At 38.3% G+C, this 22,398-nt stretch overlaps 3 protein-coding genes across 4 annotated transcripts; 1 reads left to right on the forward strand and 2 right to left on the reverse strand.

Moving 5' to 3' along the window:
* Window positions 1-10,465: 10,465 nt before the first annotated feature.
* Window positions 10,466-15,598, forward strand: LOC148719005 (uncharacterized). 2 transcript variants are annotated; one of them, XM_088741380.1, is made up of 6 exons: window positions 10,466-11,587; window positions 12,196-12,388; window positions 12,886-13,016; window positions 13,241-13,353; window positions 14,539-14,708; window positions 15,232-15,598. In XM_088741380.1, exons 1-6 carry the CDS (start codon window positions 11,396-11,398, stop codon window positions 15,438-15,440), a joined length of 1,008 nt encoding a protein of 335 aa, XP_088597506.1. In that variant the 5' UTR covers window positions 10,466-11,395; the 3' UTR covers window positions 15,441-15,598. The 2 variants fall into 2 exon arrangements, with proteins under 2 accessions (XP_088597506.1, XP_088597507.1); XM_088741381.1 differs by lacking the exon at window positions 10,466-11,587 and adding an exon at window positions 11,633-12,071.
* LOC148719006 (myosin heavy chain kinase B-like) lies at window positions 15,432-16,268 on the reverse strand. Its single transcript, XM_088741403.1, has one exon. It carries the CDS (start codon window positions 16,211-16,213, stop codon window positions 15,749-15,751), a length of 465 nt encoding a protein of 154 aa, XP_088597529.1. The 5' UTR covers window positions 16,214-16,268; the 3' UTR covers window positions 15,432-15,748.
* Window positions 16,269-16,286: 18 nt separating this feature from the next.
* LOC148719007 (uncharacterized) lies at window positions 16,287-17,974 on the reverse strand. Its single transcript, XM_088741407.1, has 2 exons — window positions 17,216-17,974; window positions 16,287-16,457 (listed from the first exon to the last, which is right to left on the reverse strand). The coding sequence occupies exons 1-2, from the start codon at window positions 17,555-17,557 to the stop codon at window positions 16,443-16,445; spliced, it is 357 nt and encodes a 118-aa protein (XP_088597533.1). The 5' UTR covers window positions 17,558-17,974; the 3' UTR covers window positions 16,287-16,442.
* Window positions 17,975-22,398: the final 4,424 nt, after the last annotated feature.

The raw sequence follows: 22,398 nt of genomic DNA on the forward strand, positions 1-22,398 counted from the left end.
GATGGATAGAGTTCTTAGAAAAACACATTCAAACTGAGTTACCACTAAATGATATAAAACGATGTATTGATGGTCATAATTAATTGGGTTATACTTTTGCAAATGAAATGTGTTGTTGAGCAAGACTGCTGCAGATCTATGCATAGGATTGGACGACTATTAAAAATCATCCTTTCTCTGCCCTTTCTGATGTTTCCTTTCCATGGTGCAGCTTTAAATAAGGGTACTTTTGCATCAAGTTCTCTGGTGATCATCCTCAACAATTCAGCACTTGATATCTCTGAAAACTAAGATTCTGTAAAAAACTGATAGCAATACACTCTGAAGTGACCTCCTTTATCAGCACTTCCTGAACTTGATAACAGTGGTGGCTTTGCTGGACCTAGTCTAGACAAAGGTACCTTTAATGTCTATATTGAATGTGTTGAGTCTTCTTAAAAATCACCAGTGTTTGTAAAGAAACCAAAGCTCTTGATTTTGGTTATTTCATCACTCTACTGACAAGATTTTAAACTTAATGTTATCCTATTAGTAATAATTTCTCTGTTTGGTTTTAAAACTGTATTATTTTCGTGAAAAACAAATCAAACTTGCACAAACCCAGTATTGTACAAATATGTACTTACATTGAAAATATGGTACTAAATGTTTATCAAGGAAATGAAGGATATGATGTAAACAATCATTATATTAGGATTAACAGCAACGTTGTAATGATTGAGTTGAATTTCCTGGTCCTCTTCTTTTTTGATATGATATTTCAGTTTATGGTTTTGTCATTTCATCTCTCTACTGACAAGATTTTAAACTCAATTTCATCACATTAGATTACAACTTCTCTGTATGGCTTGAAAATGGTATAATTATCTTTAAAAAAAATTAAACATGCTCATAGTCATCTATTGTTCCGATTCTAACTAACAGTGCAAAAGTGAAGTACTAAATGGTCATCAAGAAAATTAATGACCTGATGTTAAAAGTAATTGTACGAGGAATAACAGTAACTGTATATTGGAAAATGTCGACAGGGTAACATCTAAATGTTCTGGTCTTTTTTTTTTTCGGAAAGGAAATCAAAAGTGTCATGGTAGTACTTTCCACATGAGATTATACTAAACGCTGTCATATTGGATAACAATTTCTTGGATTTGTTGAAAATTGTGAGGTTGATACCGTTTGGCTTCATTGCCGCCCTTATTTCAAAAGTTGAATCCAACACAGCTCAATGGTTTTGAAGCTGTTGGTGTGGCAAAGTGAGCCAAAGCTTTTTGTTATTTTCAGTAATTACCATTATGCAGAGATTCAGGGTTTTCATTAAAAATTAGAGTAGCAGGAGAATGGGAAGAAGTAGCAGGAGAGGTAGTCTGAAGGAGCAAAACTCTTTTGTGGAACAGGCTTTGCTTATTCCCCTCTAGGAGGGTTAGGGGGCATGCCCCCCAGGAAAAATTTGTAATTTTAAACCCTTTGAGATGCTATATCCTGTTATCTGATTTTAAAACAATGCATACCTTACTGTTTTTAACTCGTGAATTGCGCGCATGCGCAAGAGTGAGTTGTAAGTATAATGGGATGAATGGCGCTCGCTCGATAGTTTTTGGCGAGTGATAAACAAACGAAATGGCGACCTTTGTTGCTACGAATAGTGTTGGGGTGAAAAAGAAGCCAAGGATAATCTTGAAATAATAAAAAATTATGCGTTTTTCATTTGTGAATTAATTAAAGTTAGCCCAATCTCCGAATATATAGAGTTTTATCTCTTGCAGCGTATATTTCATTTATGGCGTCAATACTACTATTTTTAAATGTCTATATCCAGGAAAATGATTATTGTGTCCGAAAAAGAAAAAAAAAGGAAACAAAGAAAGGAAGTTAAGCAAAACGCAAAATTTACTGGTAGTTACTAAAACAAAGAATTACCTGGAATGAGCTGGAATGATCCAGAACGAGCTGGAATGACCAAGAATGACCCAAGAATGAGCCATAAAAATGATTTTCGATTGAATTTGTCTCCATATACTTGATTTTAACTTGCTAAACAAAGTCTTTAATTATGTCCTGCCGCCATTTTCTCACTCAGTTGGAAAAGGCTGATGGGATAGTAGCCACAGGAAGCCCGATACAATATTTCACGATGTCGGCTGAGTTGAATCCTAGTGGAAAATCGTGACGTGGAATGGCGTGAGTATTCGTGGATTTTTTTTAAGAAATGAACTGGAATTTCCGAAGTTTTTCCAGAAAATGTACTTCAGTTGGCTTTGACATGAACTATTCTGCATTTGTTTTCAAGTTTACGCCAACAACAACAACACCTCACGGTCAGCGTTTGTCAACTTTGTAAACTTTATTTTCCATGTCATGAAGTAGGCATGAAGTAATCTGCTAGCCAGACTCACCAAGTTCTTAAATTACCCATGGCAGCACACATAATTAATACTCTAGTTCCATTATTTTATTTTAGGTTTTTTCAAACGATTCTATTAGATATTGCAAAACGTAAACAAGTAAATGTTTTGTTGTTGTTGTTGTTGTTGCAAATTTTGAAGCATGGGTTTATGAAAATCACTCTATGCACTTTACTTTAACAAAAAAATGTTCAGGGGTTGTGGCATTTTGTTAAACCATACAGACGACCATCCATTTTTGGTTGTAACTTAAACTGTAATTTACTGTCTGCTTTAGTGTGAAGTTACTTCACAGTAACTAATTTTAAAAAAATTTCAGCCTATTCATGTAGCCTTGTGCGTATCCATCTGCACAAGTCTCTTAATCTACTTAATTCACAAAGTTTCTACTTAATTTTGGAAAGGAGCGATAACCTCTTCCTGGGATGTGCACAAAAGTGTTGAGTCGGTGTCATCTTTTGATTTCTTACAATCCTGATGCACACTACTGTCAATCAAAATACCACCAATGACATCAGTTAAACTTGCTATTTTCTGGGCAGAGTCATCTTTGAAATTTGGCCCAGGGTGATGCAAGTTGCCTTTAAAGAATTATTCTTGTGCTCAAAGAATGAATAATTGGTAATATTTCTCCCAGCTTTTCCATGAATGTTACAGAAATTGTTGGATGGTATGCTTTCAGCTTTCTCCTCTGACATGATTGCTATCATTTTTGTTAAGAAGAGAAGGGCAGTGTAGATAATTAATACGATACTTATTTTAAAAAATAACAAACACTGTTAAAAGAAAAACTGTTAACGGTTAACCTATAATAAAGATCTCGTAAATAAAGAAGAAACTATAGAAATATAGCAATAAAGTATTAAAAATTAAATAATTTGGGTATGTCAACAAAGTTGAAATGGTAAATTGGCCACCGTAACGATTACAAAAGCTGACGTTTCGAGCGTTAGCCCTTCGTCGGAGCTCCGACCGACGCAGCCCCAAACAGTTTCTTTCGAAACTATCAGCCTTTTTTAAAACTTAACATTAATATAAATGCAAGTTCATGAAAAAATATATAAAAATCACAGCAATACCATTAAGATGGTATAGAATGTCCATTCAATAAATATTCATTTGATTTCTCAATTTCTGTTTAAACTTGTTGATATTTACACCAGATGAAATCTCACCTAAAGATCCTAAACTGGCACAGGGATCTCTTATCCAGGGCTTGTTTAAGGTCTTTAAAAAGAGCAAGGATTGTTGTAAGTTCCCCCAGCAGTGAAAGGAACTTCAGTTATACCTATCTTTTAAAAAGGGAATAAATTAAACCCTAACAATTTTCAACCGTTATCTTTGCTTAGTGCTTCAGGGAAACTACTCAAGAGGGTAGTGTACAAGTCTTTAGATGATCTATTATTTCTGTGAAAGTGTAGTTTGATCGTCCGGGTGAATGTAGTCCTAAGAATGACTGTTGTGGGTGGTGGTGACTGATGTTTCAACAACCTGTGCGGAAGTCATCATCAGAATCAAGTAAATAGTTGTTGTCAGTAGAATTTTCTTCGTCCATTTTGTGTAAAATGATTAGTCAGTTTTACCGCAGTGTTATTAGCTGTAAGACTTAAGTGGCGTAATTGGGTCGTGATTGGTCTGTTTTGAGCCGTCGGTAAAGTTAATTTGTTCTGTTCAGTTCGTTGGTAATGTTAATGTCATGAATGAGTTGTTTGTATGAAGTCGATAGTAGTTTACACCTAATCAGGAGAGTCTGTTCTAAGTTAGTAAACCAGCTTTCCAGAGTCAGTCGATGAAAGTAGTTAGTGCTGTAGGTTAGGCATTGCGCAGAGTCCCAGTCAGTGTTGTGGTTTGGAAGTCGATGATGTCCAGCGATGTGATTGGTGACATCACCTTTCCTCGCTGCCTGTCTGTGTTCAGTCAGTCTTGTTGCGTGGTTTCTATCACTCTCTCCGATGTAGGAGGCTTGGTAGTTGGAGCAATTGACCTTATAAATCACTCCCTGTCTGTTCCTTGGTTTCTCTTTAACGTTGGTTAGTAACTGACGTAGTCTGGTGAGGGATTTGGGGGGCGACATGGATATTGAAGGGTTGTAAGATGTGAGGGATGTTCTCAGACATGCTTTTTATGTATGGTATGGTTGCTGTAGTCTTAGGAGTTGAGGTGTCGTTTGTTTCAGTAGTAGTAGTAGGTCAGTGAGTGTTTCATCGGATGGAGTCGTCGTACGGTTGTAGTTATTCTTTGAAAGATAAGCGGTCTGTTGTGTTGCATACTAGTAGCGGGCGTCGTAGAGTTCTGATAGTTGTGGCTCTGTGTGATGTAGGGTTGTAGGATGACTCGTTTAGGAATCTGTTTGTGTGTCAGTTTCCTGTAAACTGTTGTCCATACGGAGTTTTCGTCACAGCTTACCAGACAGTCTAGCAAAGAAAGTTTGCCATTTTCTTCGACTTCTTTGGTAATCTGTGTGTCAGTGTTATGTCCATTAAGATGGTGGTGGAATCCGTCGATTTCGTCATGTCGTACGATGGTGGATGTGTCGTTAATGTAGCGTAACGAAAGCAGTATCGTTTGTGGGCAAGTCGAAAGGGCCCTTCGACTTGCCCACTAACGATACCGCTTTAATGACGCTACATTGACAACACATTCACTTCTGTATGACACAATGAAATCGACGCATTCCACCACCATCTTAACGGACAAAACACAGACATATAGTTTACCAGAGAAGTAGAAGAAAATGGCAAACTTCCTTTTCTAGACTATCTGGTAGGCCATGACGAAAACTCACTACAGACGACAGTTTACAGGAAACCGACAGACACCAACAGATTACTTAACGGGCTATCCTACAACCCTACATCACACAAAGCTACGACTGTCAGAACTTTAACATGACGCGCGCAACTAGTATGCAACATGTCAGACAGCTTATCCGATGAAAATAAATACCTTTACCATGTTTTTTCAAAGAACAACTATAACTGTATGACGACTTCATCCGATGAAATACTCACTTACCTACTACAACTTACCTACTACAGCTACCAAAAGAAATAACATCGCACCTCCTACGACTATAGCAACCATACTATACATAAAAGGCATGTCTGAGAACATCTTGCGCATCTTACAACCCCTCAATATCTCCATCGCCCACAAACCCATCACCACACTATGTCGGTTACTAACTAATGTTAAAGACAAGGATGAACCGAGGAAGAGACAAGGAGCGATTTATAAGATCAATTGCTCTGACTGCCAAGTCTCTCCTACATCGGAGAGACTGGCAGAAACCTCGCAACAAGACTGACTGAAAACAGACGGCCGACGAAGAAAAGTGATGTCAACAATCACATTGCTGAACATCATCCATTTACAAACCACAATATTGACTGGGACTCTGCACAATGCTTTAACGTACAGCACTAACTACTTTCAACGACTGACTCTGGAAAGCTGGTTTACTAAGAACAGACTTACCTAAACAGATGTCAACTACTACCAGCTCCAAACAAATGACTCATTAACGACATTGACATCACAAACAAACCAAACAGAACGGCCTAACTACCCACAGATGGAAACAGACCAATCATGACCGGATTACACCACTTGAGTCTTGCAGCCAATATCATCATGGCAAAAGTGATTAATCGATTTACACGAACTGGAGTAAGAACGTTCTACTGACAACAACTATTCACTTGACTTTGAGGATGAGTTCTACAAAGGTTGTCGAAACATCAGTCACCACCACTGACAACACTCCCTCTCAGGACTACTCATCCAGACGATCACACTACACTTTCACATGTTACCCCTGGGTTAAAACTATTTGCTGTATATTCTAATAATATCTTAACTAATATTCAGGAAAGGATACTCTACTAAAAGCCTTCTCCTCCATCTTACTATACAATATACAATACAATACAATGAACTTTATTTCAAGAGGGTAAATACGTGATTAACCCAGTAAAGAGTTTTCTAACACGTGGCCCTCTGTAAACCCACCCATCCCACCCAGGGGAGGACATCCATCACACAGTAATTTCGTGTGTAGGAAATTAACGTCTCCTACCCCAACCCTGTAGGAGACGGGACCTCCGTTTATTCGTCCCCATCCGAGAAGACCAGAATATCTAACCATTTCTTGATGTTATAGAAAGGCAGCAAATTCTTCTCAATTATTTTGAGACCCTTAGTGTTGGTCCGGCCGGGGCTCGAACCCTCGATCTCCCGCACAACAGTCCAGCGCTCTATCCATTGAGCTTACTGAGTCGTGGAGGAGAGCTTTGGATACAGGTCACAAGGTTGGAGTCTTATTCATTGATTTTCACAAAGCTTTTGATTGCGTACACCACATAATTCTTGCTGAAGAACTTAAAGCAGTTGGTTTTTTGGTTGATATATTGAGCTGGATCAATGATTATCTCACCAATCGTCTGCAAAGGACTCAAGTTAATAATGTTGAATCAGATCTAAAACCTGTTAGCGTTGGTGATCCTCAAGGATCTTTGCTAGGGCCTAGACTGTTTGCTACTTATGTTAATGATCTGCCGGATCCAGTGACTGGTGGGGAATTATGCGTCTGGTGACGATACTACAATTTATGTTGTAGGGAATTCTGTTCATGATATTGTCATAATTTTACAAGAAATCTTAGACCAGGTTAATTCCTGGAGTCTTAAGAACAGACTGGTTGTCCATGAAGGTAAATCTGAAGCGATGATTTTGAGCCCTAAGCCCTTCGTAGGTCCTATGAAATCTCTTAAGTGGGGCAGCGACATCATTCGGTATATATCCTCCTCTGTGTGCCTCGGAGTTGCAATCGATAACAAGTTATCTTGGTCTCACTTTATCAAATTAACTAGTTCTTCATTTCACACGAAAGTTCAAATGCTGAGACGTATAAGTTTTCTACCCAAAGCATTTTTGGAAACTAGTTACCTTACGAAATCAATCCCAAGTGTCTTGTATGGAATTGTAATATGGGGGTCCAAAATGTATTAAGGATGGTGATATATTAGCAAGAGTTGGGTGGATGCCTCTTAGTATTTCTGTAAGTTTCTTATCCTAACTATTACTCACATGGCTTTTTATGGCGTGGGCTTAAATGAATTAAATTAAATTTCTTGGTCATTACGTGCTCTAATAGTTATAATCTTAGAAAATTGCTAATTATTTTAATTGATGGACCTAATACTGAGCTTAGCCGTAGTTCTTTTGCACACAGGATAGCAATTGCCTGCAATTCCTTACCAGATAATTTAAGACACTTTTCTAATCCAAATGCTTTTAATAACAGGCTTAAAAAGGCAAAAAATGATGGTGTAAATGTAAATTTTGGAAAGAGGGGTGGCTTGATTACCATAAGAAAGAAGGGATATTTAAAACAGTTTAATTTTCCAAGTTTGGTTTGTATCTTATGTCGATGGCTGGATCCAATCTTATATTAGTGCTCCTGCATAGTTCAAAGTAATCACTGAAATGTAGACCATTCAGACTGAATATGATCTTATAGCACTCCAACAAGGAGAGAAAGTCCATCGTTCGTTTTAGAGAGTTTATTGTTGATTTATAAAAAAACGATTATATAAAAACCTGGTGAGGGAATAGAAATGCAATATTCTAACACCTTAAATAAAAATAAAAATTATAAAGATTGCCATTAATCTAAAAAACTAACACCCTTGGGAGGGTGGCCATGTCAGATCTTTTGCAAAAGTACTAACTTTGTCAGTGGCATTGAGGTAGTCAAAAGTCATAACAGGAGATTGGAAAGACTGTCTATTCTCTGACAATGTGAAAGTAATAACAATAACAACTTCTAGCAAATGAATTCTGCAACTACAAAGACCTGACAGGAACTTACCGATCTCTTTGAAATTCTCAAAATAAAACACTGTAAACACTGTTGTATAAGCGGCACTAGCAGTAAAGATGCAATCCAAGTTTGGCAAATAAAATTTTGAAAAAAAGTTTTCGGAAAGAGATCTAAAGAAATCAAAGTGAATGTACACCCCTGTAAACTCGCTACCCTGGTCCCAGAGGCTTTGCTTACTCTTTTCTTCACGGTGTTTTTACGAGCCGCGAAGCAAAGCCTCTGGGACCAGGGTATATACTCGCACATAAAGTGAGAATAATGTGAATCTCTCATCTATATTAATTTTGTACCGGTAATAGCATGGACATCATATCTTCTGACTTAGACTTGTGTCTTTGGTAAACTCCGTGTCAGTCTGTCGATAATTATGGTGGTGGAATCTGTCGATTTCGTCGTGTCTTACGATGGCGAATGTGTCGTTAATGTAGCGTAACCAAAGTGGTATCGTTTGTGGGCGAGTCGAAAGGGCCCTTCGACTTGCCCACTAACTACTGCTTTGGTTATGCTACAATGACAACACATTCCCTGCTGTATGACACAATTAAATCGACGCATTCCACCACCACTTAAGCGGACAAAACACTAACATATAGCTTACAAGAGAAGTCGAAGAAAATGGCAAACTTGCTTTTCTAGACTGTCTGGTAGCCCATGACGACAATTCACTGCGGACGACAGTTTAAGGGAAACCTACACACATCGATAGATTACTTGACGAGGAAACTTACAACCCTACATCACTCAAAGCCGTGACTTTCAGAACTTTAACATGACGTGCGCAACTAGAATGCAATATGACAGATAGCTTTTTCGATGAGAACGAATACCTTGAACGTGTTTTTTCAAAGAACAACTATAATGATGACTTCATCCAACGAAACACTTACCAACCAACTACAACTACCGAAAGAAATAACACTGCAACTCCTACGACAATAGCAACCACACCATACATGTGATGGATGTCCTCCCTGGGGTGGGATGGGTGGGGGGAAAGGTGAGGTCGTTACATGGACTAAAGCGGGTGCCAGAGGTGCCTGATAATGCTGACGTCCGATCTCAACCTTAATAACATTGGAAAGCCTAGCAAATCAGCCTATGCTGCTAGTAAGGTATACGTACATACCTACATATAACACTTTATTTGGTATAGCAGGTTAAATTAAGGCAGCTAAAAATAGCTGAAGTGGACCTGCTGGTATCAAAACAATTTACAATCACATTATAAAAATTAATAAATAGATAAAACCGCATGAATTCCATAGATGAGATCAGTGATGCAAATGAAGTTTGAAATTAGGAAAAAACTGGGAAACAAAACATTTATCATAAAATTTAGTAATATATAAAAGTTTGGAGATCCTTGTTGTTATTTGTGCATGTTCCTTTCACAAAAGAAACTTTTTGTAGTTCTATTTCGTTGTCAGGTGTTCTCAGAGCCCTTTTAAAAGCCCCAATGTTGTCACAGTCACGAGCTGCTTTATCAAAACAGTTCCAGACAACAGGACCTCAGATTGGAAAGACTGTCTATTCTCTGACAATGTGAAAGTAATAACAATAACAACTTCTAGCAAATGAATTCTGCAACTACAAAGACCTGACAGGAACTTACCGATCTCTTTCAAAATAAACATACTGAAAACACTGTTGTATAAGCGGCACTAGTAGATAAGCTGCAATCCAAGTTTGGCAAATAAAATTTGGAAAAAAAGTTTTTGTAAAGAGATCTAAAGAAATTAAAGTGAATGTACACCCCTGTAAACTCGCTACCCTGGTCCCAGAGGCTTTGCTTACTCTTTTCTTCTCTGTGTTTTTACGAGCCGCGAAGCGGCGAGTAGTTTTTACGAGCCGCGAAGCAAAGCCTCTGGGACCAGGGTATAAACTCGCACATAATAAACTGAGAATAATTTGAATCCCACATCTATATTAATTTTGTACCGGTAATAGCATGGACATCATATCTTCTGACTTAGACTTGTGTCTTTGGTAAACTCCGTGTAAGTGTTTTGTCCATAAAGATGGTGGTGGAATCTGTCGATTTCGTCGTGTCTTACGATGGTGAATGTGTCGTTAATGTAACGTAACCAAAGTGGTATCGTTTGTGGGTAAGTCGAAAGGGCCCTTCGACTTGCCCACTAACTACTGCTTTGGTTACGCTACAATGACAACACATTCCCTGCTGTATGACACAATTAAATCGACGCATTCCACCACCACGAGCTGCTTTATCCAAACAGGACCTCTAAATAAAGCACTGTCTCTACCCAAACCCAATTTCTTTCTAGGTATTACCATCAGTTTTCCTCGGCATTGTGACTCGGTGATTTGAACGTGTGAGGAAAGTCTACTTAACACATTTTTCGTTTTGAACATCTCAACACCCAATTTACACTTGTATGGTATGTCCAAGGTTTTGCCAGCGTACATACTGTGTAGTACATCACAATTATGGTGGCCCATTGTTATCATAGCATTGTTATCATAGCATAATAAAAAAATAAAAGTAAAATTAAAAAAAAATAAAGTAAAAGCAATCCAAAAAAAAAATTGAATTTAAAATAAAACATTAAAGAAAACAGGAGCTACTGAAGAAATTCAATAAAAAAAAAGTAAAGGAAGATTAAAAATTAAAAAATACATAAAAGTTAAAATTAAAGTGAAAAATAATTTAAAAAATAAATAAGATAAAAACCTTTAGTACAAATGCAAAATAATTTTAAGTTTACTATGATAACGCTGGGCCGAAAGGAACATCACGATATTTGTTTCCAAAATGAAATGTTCGAAAGCAGCCCATTGTTATCATAGCCTGCGACACGTAAGGTCAGTGGACAACCTAGTTCCCAGCTTCCTCTCTCTTTCTCTTCTCTCAAAATGGCGGTCCGCATTCGTTGCTCAGAGTGGGAGAGTGACGAGCAACTGAAGAGCGACTGAGCGCTATGTGTTAGCAAACTATTCCAGGCAGGAGATACTGGATTTTGCTAGTCGGGACTTCCCTGAGTATGCCTGGAGTCTGCCTACACTTAGCAGAAGATTACGTTTTTTCGGCATCAAATACGTTAGGTACGAAACCAACGTTGAAGATGTAAAGAAGGCAATCGAAGAGGAAATGGAGGGTCCAGGGCAGTATCTAGGGTATCGAGCAATGCAGAGAAAAATACGAGAGCAACATAAATTGGCTGTCCCTCGCAATCTGGTCCATGATGTTATGGGTATGGTGGACCCCGAAGGACTGACTAGGCGAGGGAATGTTGGTCAAAAAAAACGACAAAGAGGAACTACTGGAACGTTCACATCATTGGTAAGTTCTCCCACCTTTTTGTGGCAGGTGCCCAAGTATGTAAAATTCATTGAAGCATTTCCCCTGATCCCTTAGAGTAAGCCGTTGCAAAGTAGAGTAAATATATGGGATCAAATGGCATGTTCTGGTAACCTACCTCGAACCATCCAACTTATCTGCCTGTGCTTTTATCATGAATTTCAATCTAGTGTAACATGCTTTTAGGCATCTGGAAAAGACATTTTAAAGGCAACGCAAGTAACTGGGGTATCTGTGTGCTAAAAGCTCTCATTATCTTGCTTGTCCTTTTAAAGATTGCCAAACAAAATCCATATCAGGACATTCTGGTGATAATATATGTTGATCTCAACTTGCTTATGCATGCCTGCCTATAGGTACAAATACTTGACTGATGGTCCAGGTCTTTTTGATTATCCAAAACATGGTGGATTTGGACACAAGCAAACCTGCTTCCCTTCCCCATTTCTTTTCGTCTTTCAGTTTGGTGAGTTCCCATAAATTTTCTGGACTTCCCTAATCCGATCAGCCAAGGATCCCCCTTCTGTAATAGGCTTATGGTCATAGTGTCATGTCATAGTAGTTATTTTATTATGTTACCTTGTATACAGGGACCTAATCACACTCATTCTGGGGATGGCCACGACAAGCTAATGGGTTTCATGAATAGCACTTTTCCTTTAGCTGTTTACGGCTTGCAAGATGCCTTTAGTGGATACATTTTGTATCTGAAATTATGGACCACAAACTCTGACCCTAAGCTTATTGGTCGTTGGTACATGGATCATCTGTACAAAACAAAAGGTAACATTGGTCCTGTATGCAAAATATATACAATGGCAATTGCAGACTGATCATGATACAGTCAAAGCTGAACCATAGTTAACTAAGGTTAAGCTCTACATCCCGGGGAGGGGTACTCCCATACATAAAGCTTATAGGTATGTGCTGCTGTGAAGGGTAGGGTTTTTGAGCAGTTTAGTCTAGGATAGGGTATTAAAAATCAGAGCATTTTGGTCTGGAATAGGGTATCATTTACCGTATAAGCAACTTCCTGTGACAGAAATAAAGTTCCTGGAGACTAGCAAGTCTGGAATAGGGTGGTAATTTTACGCATCTAGTCTAGAAGAGAGTCGCAAAATTCAAACATGATCTAGTATAGGGTAAGGGTCTCAGAGTCCCAGCGACACACCCCTACCCAAAATATCCAGAGCCCCCCCTGGGCTCTACATACATGTACGATTTTTTAAGCTTTATTTATTTATTTATTTACTTATTTTATTATCTTTTTTTCATTCAAGTGATCAGTAAATATCTGAGGCTGGATAAAGGAACTGAGACAGGGCACATGGCTACTATTCACGCTTTTTTAAGGCAAGAGCAAGATGAGGAGGCAGATACAGTTTTTTATGGTCCTTCAACAAATAACAAGGTAAGGCAGTTAACTAAACACTTTCCGACAATAAAACATCAGTTTGGTGCCCACTTAGGCTTTTCTGAATTTTTGATGTAGATTTTAATGATGGTAATGAAAATGCAGGAATCTGTGCTTCACATTCCAAAAACCTTTTTTCTGACCTATACATTTAAGGGTAATAACTGATTGTTTACTTTTTGAATTGCATTATCAACACAGATTTGAACCATTTTTCACAGATAGAAAGATGGTGGCGAGACCTGCACAATAGATTTGAAAGATTTTTCAAGAGGCAGCTCACTATGTTACTGGAACAAGGCCACTATGATCCAAGTGATCAACAACCAGACAGGTATTAACTATGTTTTCAAATACATTACATGAACAGTACCAGTTCTATTTAATTCATTTTACATACCTTATTACATGAATTTTTCGTGACACGTTAATTTCGTGATTTTGAGGTTCAAATATTTCGCAACACTTAAATTTCGCAATTTTTTGGAAAATTTTGTGTTTTAAGTCACTTTATTATATGGCTGCGATAGTACGCGCGTTCTCATTGGTTAATTAGCGTTCCATACTTTCCTGGTAAACGCCCACGGGCATTACAGATTTTTCCCACCACCGTTTTCGTTTACAAAACCTAGCTAACTTTGTGACTTTCGCTGAAAGAAACTTCATTAAAAAAGCAAGAAATTTAACAAAACACGTATCTTGGTCTTCTTTAACTATGAGTTCTAAAGATTTCTTATCTGAATTTTATTATCCTGACAAAAAATGAAAGCAATTTAGAAGTTCTCTCTATTTGGCGTGCTTTGCCCGTCGGAAGCCATATAATAAACAACTTAATAACCTTGTTTGCTCAAGCTTTACTGTAAAATTCCAGAGTTCGGGCTGAAATTTTCTATTCATGGACCTCGCCCAGAGGCTCGGTCCATAAAGCAAAAATTTTATCCCTCAGTCTTGAATTTTACAGCAAAGCCCTCACACGCAGTTATTAAGTAGTTATTAATTTTGAGTAATGCACCGCCCCTGGGATAAGGTATTTTTCCTTGACAAAGTTAATGTAACCAGCCATTGACGTGAATAAAAGGATAAAAATTTATACATTTCCACCAACCAAGTTGTGTGAATTAGTTTGAAAACCAAAAGTAACGTGAAGTCCACTATTGGCTTGCTTTTAGACTTGTAATGACCTCAGTGGTAATAAACTCATCCTTTTTATGATTATTTACATGAAGTTTCACTTAATTTTCACGTCATGTAATTTTCGCAACACTTATTTTTTGCATCTTTTTCATTTTGCGAAAAATCGCGAAATTTTCAAAATTAACATGTTGCAGAAGCTTCATGTAATAAGGTAACTGAAAACATGTGCAGTTAATTTCCAAGTGCTTATAATTTTGATGTTATACTGATTTCACCTCTCTTTATTAATTGACCTGACACATAGCCTGTGACTTGTAGTTAACACCTGCCACATTTAAATATCATGGATCTGCATTCTTACTATGCTGTCTTTGCATTTAAACAGGCACGTATTGGCATTCATTTTTATTCCTGTCATCCAGAAAGAAATGGATATCTTTAGGGAAACTGTGTGGAATTCACATAGAGTAAGGAGCCAAAAGGATGCTCAGATGCCTAAAGGGATACCATATCACCTGTACTCGTTCCCTGAGCAATACAATGCAAATGAGTGTGGTAAGGGTATTTTACTGAATATTTGTATGTTTTAGAATAATATTTGCAGACTGCACAACAAAGCATGTCTTAGAGAGCCAAGTGTTGCATTTCTGAAGAAATCTTAAAATTTAAAAATTGTTTTAAGAAAACATGATTTCCTGAGTTTAACAGATGTCTAGAACTTTCCAGGACCAGTGTTCTTTTTCCAGGACTTTCCAGTCCTGGCCAGTCCTTGAAAATAAGAAAATAAAATTCCAGGATTTTTCAGGTTTTCCAGGACCAGTACGAATCCTTTTTTAATTAATGACCCACCACTAAGTATCGATTCAATGAATTCAATGAGAAACAATGTGTAAAAAGCGGGGATGGTTAAATTAATTTATGGACAGCTTGAGAGATTAAATCATCAATATTATACTTCAATAGAGAGAGAGAGGCCAATACAGATATTTTCAGGGCAGACATGATGATCCACTCACTAACAAGTTATTAAGGGTTAATGTTCAAGTGCTCATCAAGTGCAATTTCCTGTATTGTATAGGTTTGCAAGTCACTTTAGAAGCACTGGATGAGGTTGCTTCATTATCAGGTGTCAAGTCAGTTGTAGATGACTACTTACCAAAAACTGTGAGAGAGAGCTGTGAACGAATTATTCCCAATATTGATGGGGTGAAGCCAGCCGAGGCAGCAGATGCCTATCTTTTCTTAAAGGAGAAGTACAAAGAGTCATCACCATCAGCATCATCATAAAAGTGCATTTTATTGTAACTTTTTTTCCTTATACCGGTAGTTCAAATGTGTAAAAAACATTGTCCAACAAATGGTCCAAGGACAAAGAACTACAGACTTAGTAACATTCATGGACGTTGTAAAAAATGCCAGTGATAAAAAAGATTTGTTATCTTAAATGAACTGTTCCATGCCGTGTTCTCCTCCCAATGGTCTGTGAGAAGCATGACGTAAGGTTTAAACTAACAACACAACACTTGAAAGGCAGTCACTGAGCTGCTATCTTGATAAAAGGTGGAAGGTGAATTATGCTCCAGTAATCCATTCTCTTACTGACTTAGGTCCATCATCTTACAGTAGGCATTGCACTCATGTTCATTGAGAAAGCATGTGATGCCCACGGATGAATAATTTCCACAGCAGAAATAGTATTCTAAGCTGCTGGCATCCATGATATCATTTGTTGCTATTTCGGGATCATATAAACAGTAGCCAGATCCCTGTATATCAAGTAACATGAGTTGTTGGTTGGATGATTCATAGGTATAGTGAACCAGGCACTCTGCTTTGGCCAACAAATCTTTCAAATCTTTATCTGCATCTTCAGGCAGATCGGCCTTCTTGCCATTATTATTAATCAGTTTGGCAAAGAGGCCTGGAACAAATTCCTCAACTGTCGCTGGTTTCTCGTCTATTGTGGTGTAGTATACATGGTTGTACTGAAAACACTTTCCCATTTCTTGTGATGCCTGTGACTGGAACTTCTTTGTTAAGTGCCTAGCTACCTCATGCATTTGTACTTGCTTACGACAATGGCTCTCTATATTAGTTTTTAATTGAGTACTAATTACTTCTTATGTACCCGGTATTCGCTGTCTAAATAAATGTATTTCAAAGGTAATATTACAGTTTCAACAAACTTGGAGTAACATGAGGAGGACTGAGGGTAGTGACAGTGTCATAACTGACATTTTTCAAAACTTAAGCCAAGGAGAGTTTGTTCAGACCTCTCATTCAAACTCTTCAAGAATTTGAATCCTGTGTGAAGAACAGAAAACCTGATGTCAACCTAACTTATATTTGTTGTTTTTTTTTTTACATGGTGACAAGTCAATATATCATGCCCTCTTCCCAAAAGAAACATATAGAGATACAGTCAACTCTCATTACAACAGACACCCTCGGGACATTGTTTAGTGTCCGTGATAGTGAGAGAGTGAGAGTCAGTAATACCAGGAGTCATTCCTAGTCCAATCTCTTTTGGAGGGGATCTGAATTTTGTCCCTAAGAGACTGGTCATCATTTAGAGGGGGGGGGGGGGGGGGCTGGTACAAATAGGGGGTGGGTAATCGATTTTTATGCAGGGAAAAAAGGGGGGGGCCATATAAATTTATGCAAGTATTCAATGGTTCTGGGAGGAGGGCTACTCAGTTCAGAATGTGAAAAAAGTTACTGAATAATGCATTTAATAAGTACCAATAGACAGTTATATGTGTTGGTGTACTAAAAGTGTGTGTGTACGTGCGATTGTATATCTATCGGGGGGGGAGGTCAGAAAAAAATGTGCTTCATGAAGTGGGGGGGTCAGGAAAAATGAAACATGGCATACCTAATTTTGCACCAGCCCTCCCCCCCTCTCTAAATAATGACCGGTCCCTAATAGTTGAGAGGCCTTGTCAAGCGCGAATATAGTCGGACATTGGTCCTTTAATACAGTTTACCTCTAGTTTTACCCGAGAATATTTTTGCGCCATTGTTTATTTACCTAAGCTTAAATGCTTCGTACACGAACTCACCTTGTCCTTTCTATGAGGGATTTGTTCCATGCTGGTACAAGAGGGTCCCTTGTTTGTGACAAGAACATCACATAGGCTTGCTGGCAAACTGTAATGGTCAGCGAGAGCCTTCTTCAAGTTTGCTAGCGTAAGATCCTCGTATGGAAACGCCACAAACTCTCTTGGTTGGACTGGCCTAAACGTTTGTTTGTTGTCTGGCTCAGATGCTAAACGTTGCACGATTAACTCGTGCGGAGCGGAACCAGATTTCTTGCTTTTGCCTTTTCCGCGAGGGTCCGGTCGCTTCCTCTTCGCCTTCATTTCATCTTGCAAACGGTTCCACGTTTGTTGTCGTCTATTCATCTCGATAAAAGGACTTTTTACTGTAGTTTGAACGAGAAAAGTGCAAGCCACAACCCACACGTGCACGAGTTACCAATCAGGAAATGCGAGCAGCCCTTCTGAAAGTAGTCCACTGACCTTACGTGTCGCAGGCTATGATAACAATGGGCTGCTTTCGAACATTTCATTTTGGAAACAAATATCGTGATGTTCCTTTCGGCCCCGCGTTATCATAGTAAACTTAAAATTATTTTGCATTTGTACTAAAGGTTTTTATCTTATTTATTTTTTAAATTATTTTTCACTTTAATTTTAACTTTTATGTATTTTTTAATTTTTAATCTTCCTTTACTTTTTTTTTATTGAATTTCTTCAGTAGCTCCTGTTTTCTTTAATGTTTTATTTTAAATTCAATTTTTTTTTGGATTGCTTTTACTTTTATTTTTTTTTAATTTTAAGTGTCTTCAGTGTGTTTCTACTAGGGCTTAGTTCTTTAATTTCTTGTGATCTGCGCTTGAGAGCCTTGAATTGGTATTCGTCCATCACATTTGCGCTTGCTCTACTATCTCGTTCAACAAAGGCATCGATGTCTCCAATGCGGATAAGGTACAGTGTCTTGATCTGGATCTGTTCTTATCTTCTTCACTTGGTGTAGGTGTTGTGCTGTCTCCTGAAGGTATATATAATCGGCATCTGAGTCACTGCTTGTCTCCTCAGTCTTTTTTATTTTCTTGATTCGCCCTCTCTTGGTCTCTTTATATCTCTCTTGGTTTTGGGTACTAGCTCTGCAACATGATGCATAATGATTGTACTTCCCACACTTTTGAGACCTTGAAATCTTCTCTCATGTCTTTCACCTCTTGGTTGATGTGTTCTCTTTGGCTTACTTCCTCAAGGAATAGCTCTTATCGGAGATGTACACGCCACTCCGACAATCTAGCGGTATTCCGATGACTGTAGGATCAAATCGAGGCTATCGGGTCGAGCTTCAGAGTGAATCGAAATTTGCTATAAATCTTGGAGGTTTAGAACGTTTTCGCTTATATCTTCATCACTTAAAGTATTTTCTTGCTTTTCCAACCATGGTCAAACATTGTATAGCTTTTGGATGTACGAATAGGAGTTGAAAACATGAATGCAAGGAATTATCTTGGCATTCGCCACCTTTGTTAGACAATAGGTTGCTTGCTGAATGGCTCGTCAAGATCCGCAGAGAGAACTGTCCAGTAACCAAAAATTCTTACGTTTGTAGCCAGCATTTTGAGCCAGCTTGCTTTATCAGGCCACTTGGTGGACAGAGAATTCGTCTGAAGCCGGGATCTGTGCCATCAAGGTTCACGTTTTCAGTTAAAAAGTCAGATAGAAAGAAGCCTTGTTACCGAGGAAAGCAAACAAGACTGCGACGACTGCAGCAAAATCCCTCTCGAAGTTTTTTAACTCGACCCTCCAAAATAATGAAGCTAGTCCTGTTGTAGAGAGTGGGGAGACTGGAAATGTTTTTGTAAGCGGAGAATTTGTCTAAAATGAAAATGACAAGCTGGCACGAGAACTTAGGTCAAAGGACGAGAAACTCTCAAACGCAACGAAGGAATGGCAAGAAAAAGAGTTAGAACTGACAAATACTGACAAATAAAACCAAGGAGCTAGAGAGACAGCCGGAGTTGGGGAGAAATGTAAGGAAGGAGCTGAAAATGCTAAATTCTCAAAAAACATTTAGTATTGAAACTGTAAAGAGCAATGACAAACTGGTCAAATTTTACGCTGGTTTTGAGAACTACCAGATGTTTCTTTGGTTCTTGATTTTCTGGGGAGAGAAACATTTGTGCCATGCTGTCGAACTTTCTCACACCACTGGTTGGTGGTTGACAATCACTATTACAAAGTGAAAATAAAGTGGAAAGAGTGGAAAAATTCATAGAAAATGTGCAATACTTTGCATAACATACTTGATTTTTACCATTGCTTTTAATTTAATTAATTTAATTTATTCAATTTTCACTGCATTAGCTAAATTACATAAGGAAACAATTAAAAAGAAAAATACATTAAAATCATGTCTTAAATGTAAAAAAATATAATTGCTAATAAGTCCATGACTGGTTCTCTTGCAAATGTAACGCTTGCGTACTGCTTCACTGAGAGTTAAACCATTTGGAAATATTCTTTTGATCTCCACTAGCCCTTCATCTACCTCCCCATCTGGAGAAGCTTCAAGAAATGGGTGACTCCGGGAAATAAGGAAGCCTGTGTCATCTTATAGCTTTTCATGGAGACTTAAAATCCTTTTTTCATCATTTAGACCTTGTTTCATCATTCTACTCTGGTACTGGTTCTTGTAGCCCAGAATTTCTTCCATTGTTTTGGTGGGGCTAGTAGCAGGCTGAAGGATTGCTCGTTTACACTTCGAGGCTGTAATGCGAACATGTCTATGAGCATATCATTCTTGACAATTACTTTGAGTTTTAGTTGACTTTGCAGTCTTCTTTCTCTCTTGCTCACTGACCATAAGGTTATTTCTTTCAAAGATACTGGTTGCTCTTTAATGGGGGAAATGTCTTTCTGGGGTAATTTCTCGTCAGACAGGAGCAAAAGAATCCACAGTTTGGTTTCACTGTCTTGATTCTTTCAAGCAGCTCTTTGTTGATGCTCTGGGGGTCATCGTTTCTATCACATTGGCGCCGGGGATCTGTCATTTTTTTCCTCTCGTCTATAAATATTCTTGGAAAAGTCAATGTCATAAACTGACTGTGGATCCAGTTTTCTTTTTCTTGGCTGGTTCCAAGTTTGAAGTCTTCAAGTGCATGTGTCAAATTCTCTTGTGCACTTCAACCGACTGAACTATTTCTAGGGCATGGCAAACACCTGCTATGTGTTTGCAGAATCCATGCGGGCCTTTCCCAGCATGGCAAGGACAGCTGGTATAAACTATTTCTCCTTCTGTATCACTGTTTTTAACCAATGACAGTCTTAACTTATATGTTAAAAGTTTTTTTCATTTCTGGCAAGCAATCGCATCTGAAGTGTACTTTGTCGCTATCACAGGCAAGTTCAATTCTTTGGATGTGCCCGTGCCGAAACAGCCCAAATGCTTTTTTGCTAATGTTCTTATAATCTTCGTTGACCTCGTTATCTTTGATTTTTCTTTCGATGAAGTACGATATCATATTCTGCATATTTAAAGCAGGTACGCTGTCTTTGGCATCGGGCAAAGGGAGCCATTCTGCTGAACCAGGAAAGTCAGATGGAGTATACGGAGTATTGTCTTGCTGCGGTTGGCTCGACAACATGTCTTGCCACGCGTCTACGAAATCGTCTTCCCAGCAGTTTTTGATGTAGCTGACAACTCTTTATAGGAACGACAAAAATATTAGAAATGTTTGGCTCTTAAATCATAGAAAGATAAAGACTATAAATTTTTGATATACCTTTGAGCGAGCTCGGCCTTCGTAGCGTCGGCTCTTGCACTTCCAGTATTCTGTCATTGCTCCAACTAGCTATTAGTATTTGTGGTACTTACACTGAGAACTTTCGCGGCTGCATGCCAGTCGCCCAACTGAAGGTTAATGCCTTTCAAACGATCCTGTGGAGTAAGACCTGAAAAGTAAACAACATTCAGCTTTCAAAGTTAATTAAAACCTCATATTGTTATTTTAAGAGTTGAAAACCTTACTAGGGCATTAAACAAACTTTTATACATCATTCTGTTTGTACTGTAAAGTTACTAAAACAATGATACTTTGACTACCTATGGCCACATATCAACCATCAAGCCCTTATGAAAGAATCCCAAACCTGTTATCTAACAGTAACATTTATTACCTATCCATTTATTCCTTTATTCCCCATTTCATTCATATATAAATTTAATTTGCATATTTTTTCTCGGACGTAATTCCTGAAAAGTTGATGATTATAAAGTCATCCCTAGTGTTGTAGGGTGTTTATCTAGTACACAATTGTAAGGAAAGCAAACCTGTGTATAAGGGCCCTGTATGTAGCAGTCACCCTGTGTGTTACAGTCACGTACAGAACAAATTCTCAAAAATTTAATTTGGCCTTATATTTTCTGTATCTTTATAAAGCGACCACCCTCTATATAACAATCACCTGGCCATAAATATCTATAGATGTTAATGTTCATGGTATATATAGGTTAGTAGTTGCATTATTAAGGCATACTTCGATGTTATGAACATCGTCAGTTACAGAATATTTGTAAAATCGTTAGGACTATATAACAACTTGGCGAAACATGCATTATTAATCATGATTAAGTGACAAAAATTACATATTTGAGTGAGTTACAAAGTGTTGGAAAGGAACAAACCGCAAGGACAAAGGAATGTAGTTCGGATGTCAGCAGCCGTTCTCTTAGGGGAGCGTTGCGTGACATCCAAAAAAACGGCTGCGAGGGATGCTGTGTGCATCGACAACCACTAAGAACATGGCGTTCTGAACTGGGCCGGCATAGTCAATGTGTATTCGGTGCCATGGTGCAGTGGCCCATTCCCACGGATGCAGTGGTGCTTTAGCAGGCATCTTCTGGTTTTGCTGACACCCACTACAGCCTTTCGCTAGCTCTTCCAGTTGGCCATTGATGCCACCATACATAGCTCCTCGCGAGTGCTTTCATCTTTATCATACCCAGATGCTCATCATGCAGCTCCTTGAACACTCTGTCTTTAAGGTGATTAGGGATTACCACTCTCATTCCCCATAGGATGCAACCTTGCATTTATTAATTGTGAGGAATTTCTTGGATCCTTTGGTTACCTCCAGCTGGTGATAAGCTTGGCGCAAGTCAAGTTTGCTGAAATGCTTGCCCCCAGCCAAATTCGCAAAAATATTCTCTGTGTGTGGCA

This window comes from Stylophora pistillata, chromosome 12 (assembly GCF_964205215.1).
Source record: "Stylophora pistillata chromosome 12, jaStyPist1.2, whole genome shotgun sequence".
Taxonomy (NCBI): domain Eukaryota; kingdom Metazoa; phylum Cnidaria; class Anthozoa; order Scleractinia; family Pocilloporidae; genus Stylophora; species Stylophora pistillata.

What these genes read in the sequence shown, in the direction of transcription:
- LOC148719005 (XM_088741380.1), top strand. Translation starts at nt 11,396, where the DNA reads ATGGAGGGTCCAGGGCAGTATCTAGGGTATCGAGCAATGCAGAGAAAA. An exon ending in TCATCTGTACAAAACAAAAG is followed by an intron (nt 12,389 to 12,885) that starts GTAACATTGGTC and finishes TTTTCATTCAAG; the next exon opens with TGATCAGTAAATATCTGAGG. An exon ending in ATACAATGCAAATGAGTGTG is followed by an intron (nt 14,709 to 15,231) that starts GTAAGGGTATTT and finishes TGTATTGTATAG; the next exon opens with GTTTGCAAGTCACTTTAGAA.
- LOC148719006 (XM_088741403.1), bottom strand. Translation starts at nt 16,213, where the DNA reads ATGCATGAGGTAGCTAGGCACTTAACAAAGAAGTTCCAGTCACAGGCA.
- LOC148719007 (XM_088741407.1), bottom strand. Translation starts at nt 17,557, where the DNA reads ATGAATAGACGACAACAAACGTGGAACCGTTTGCAAGATGAAATGAAG.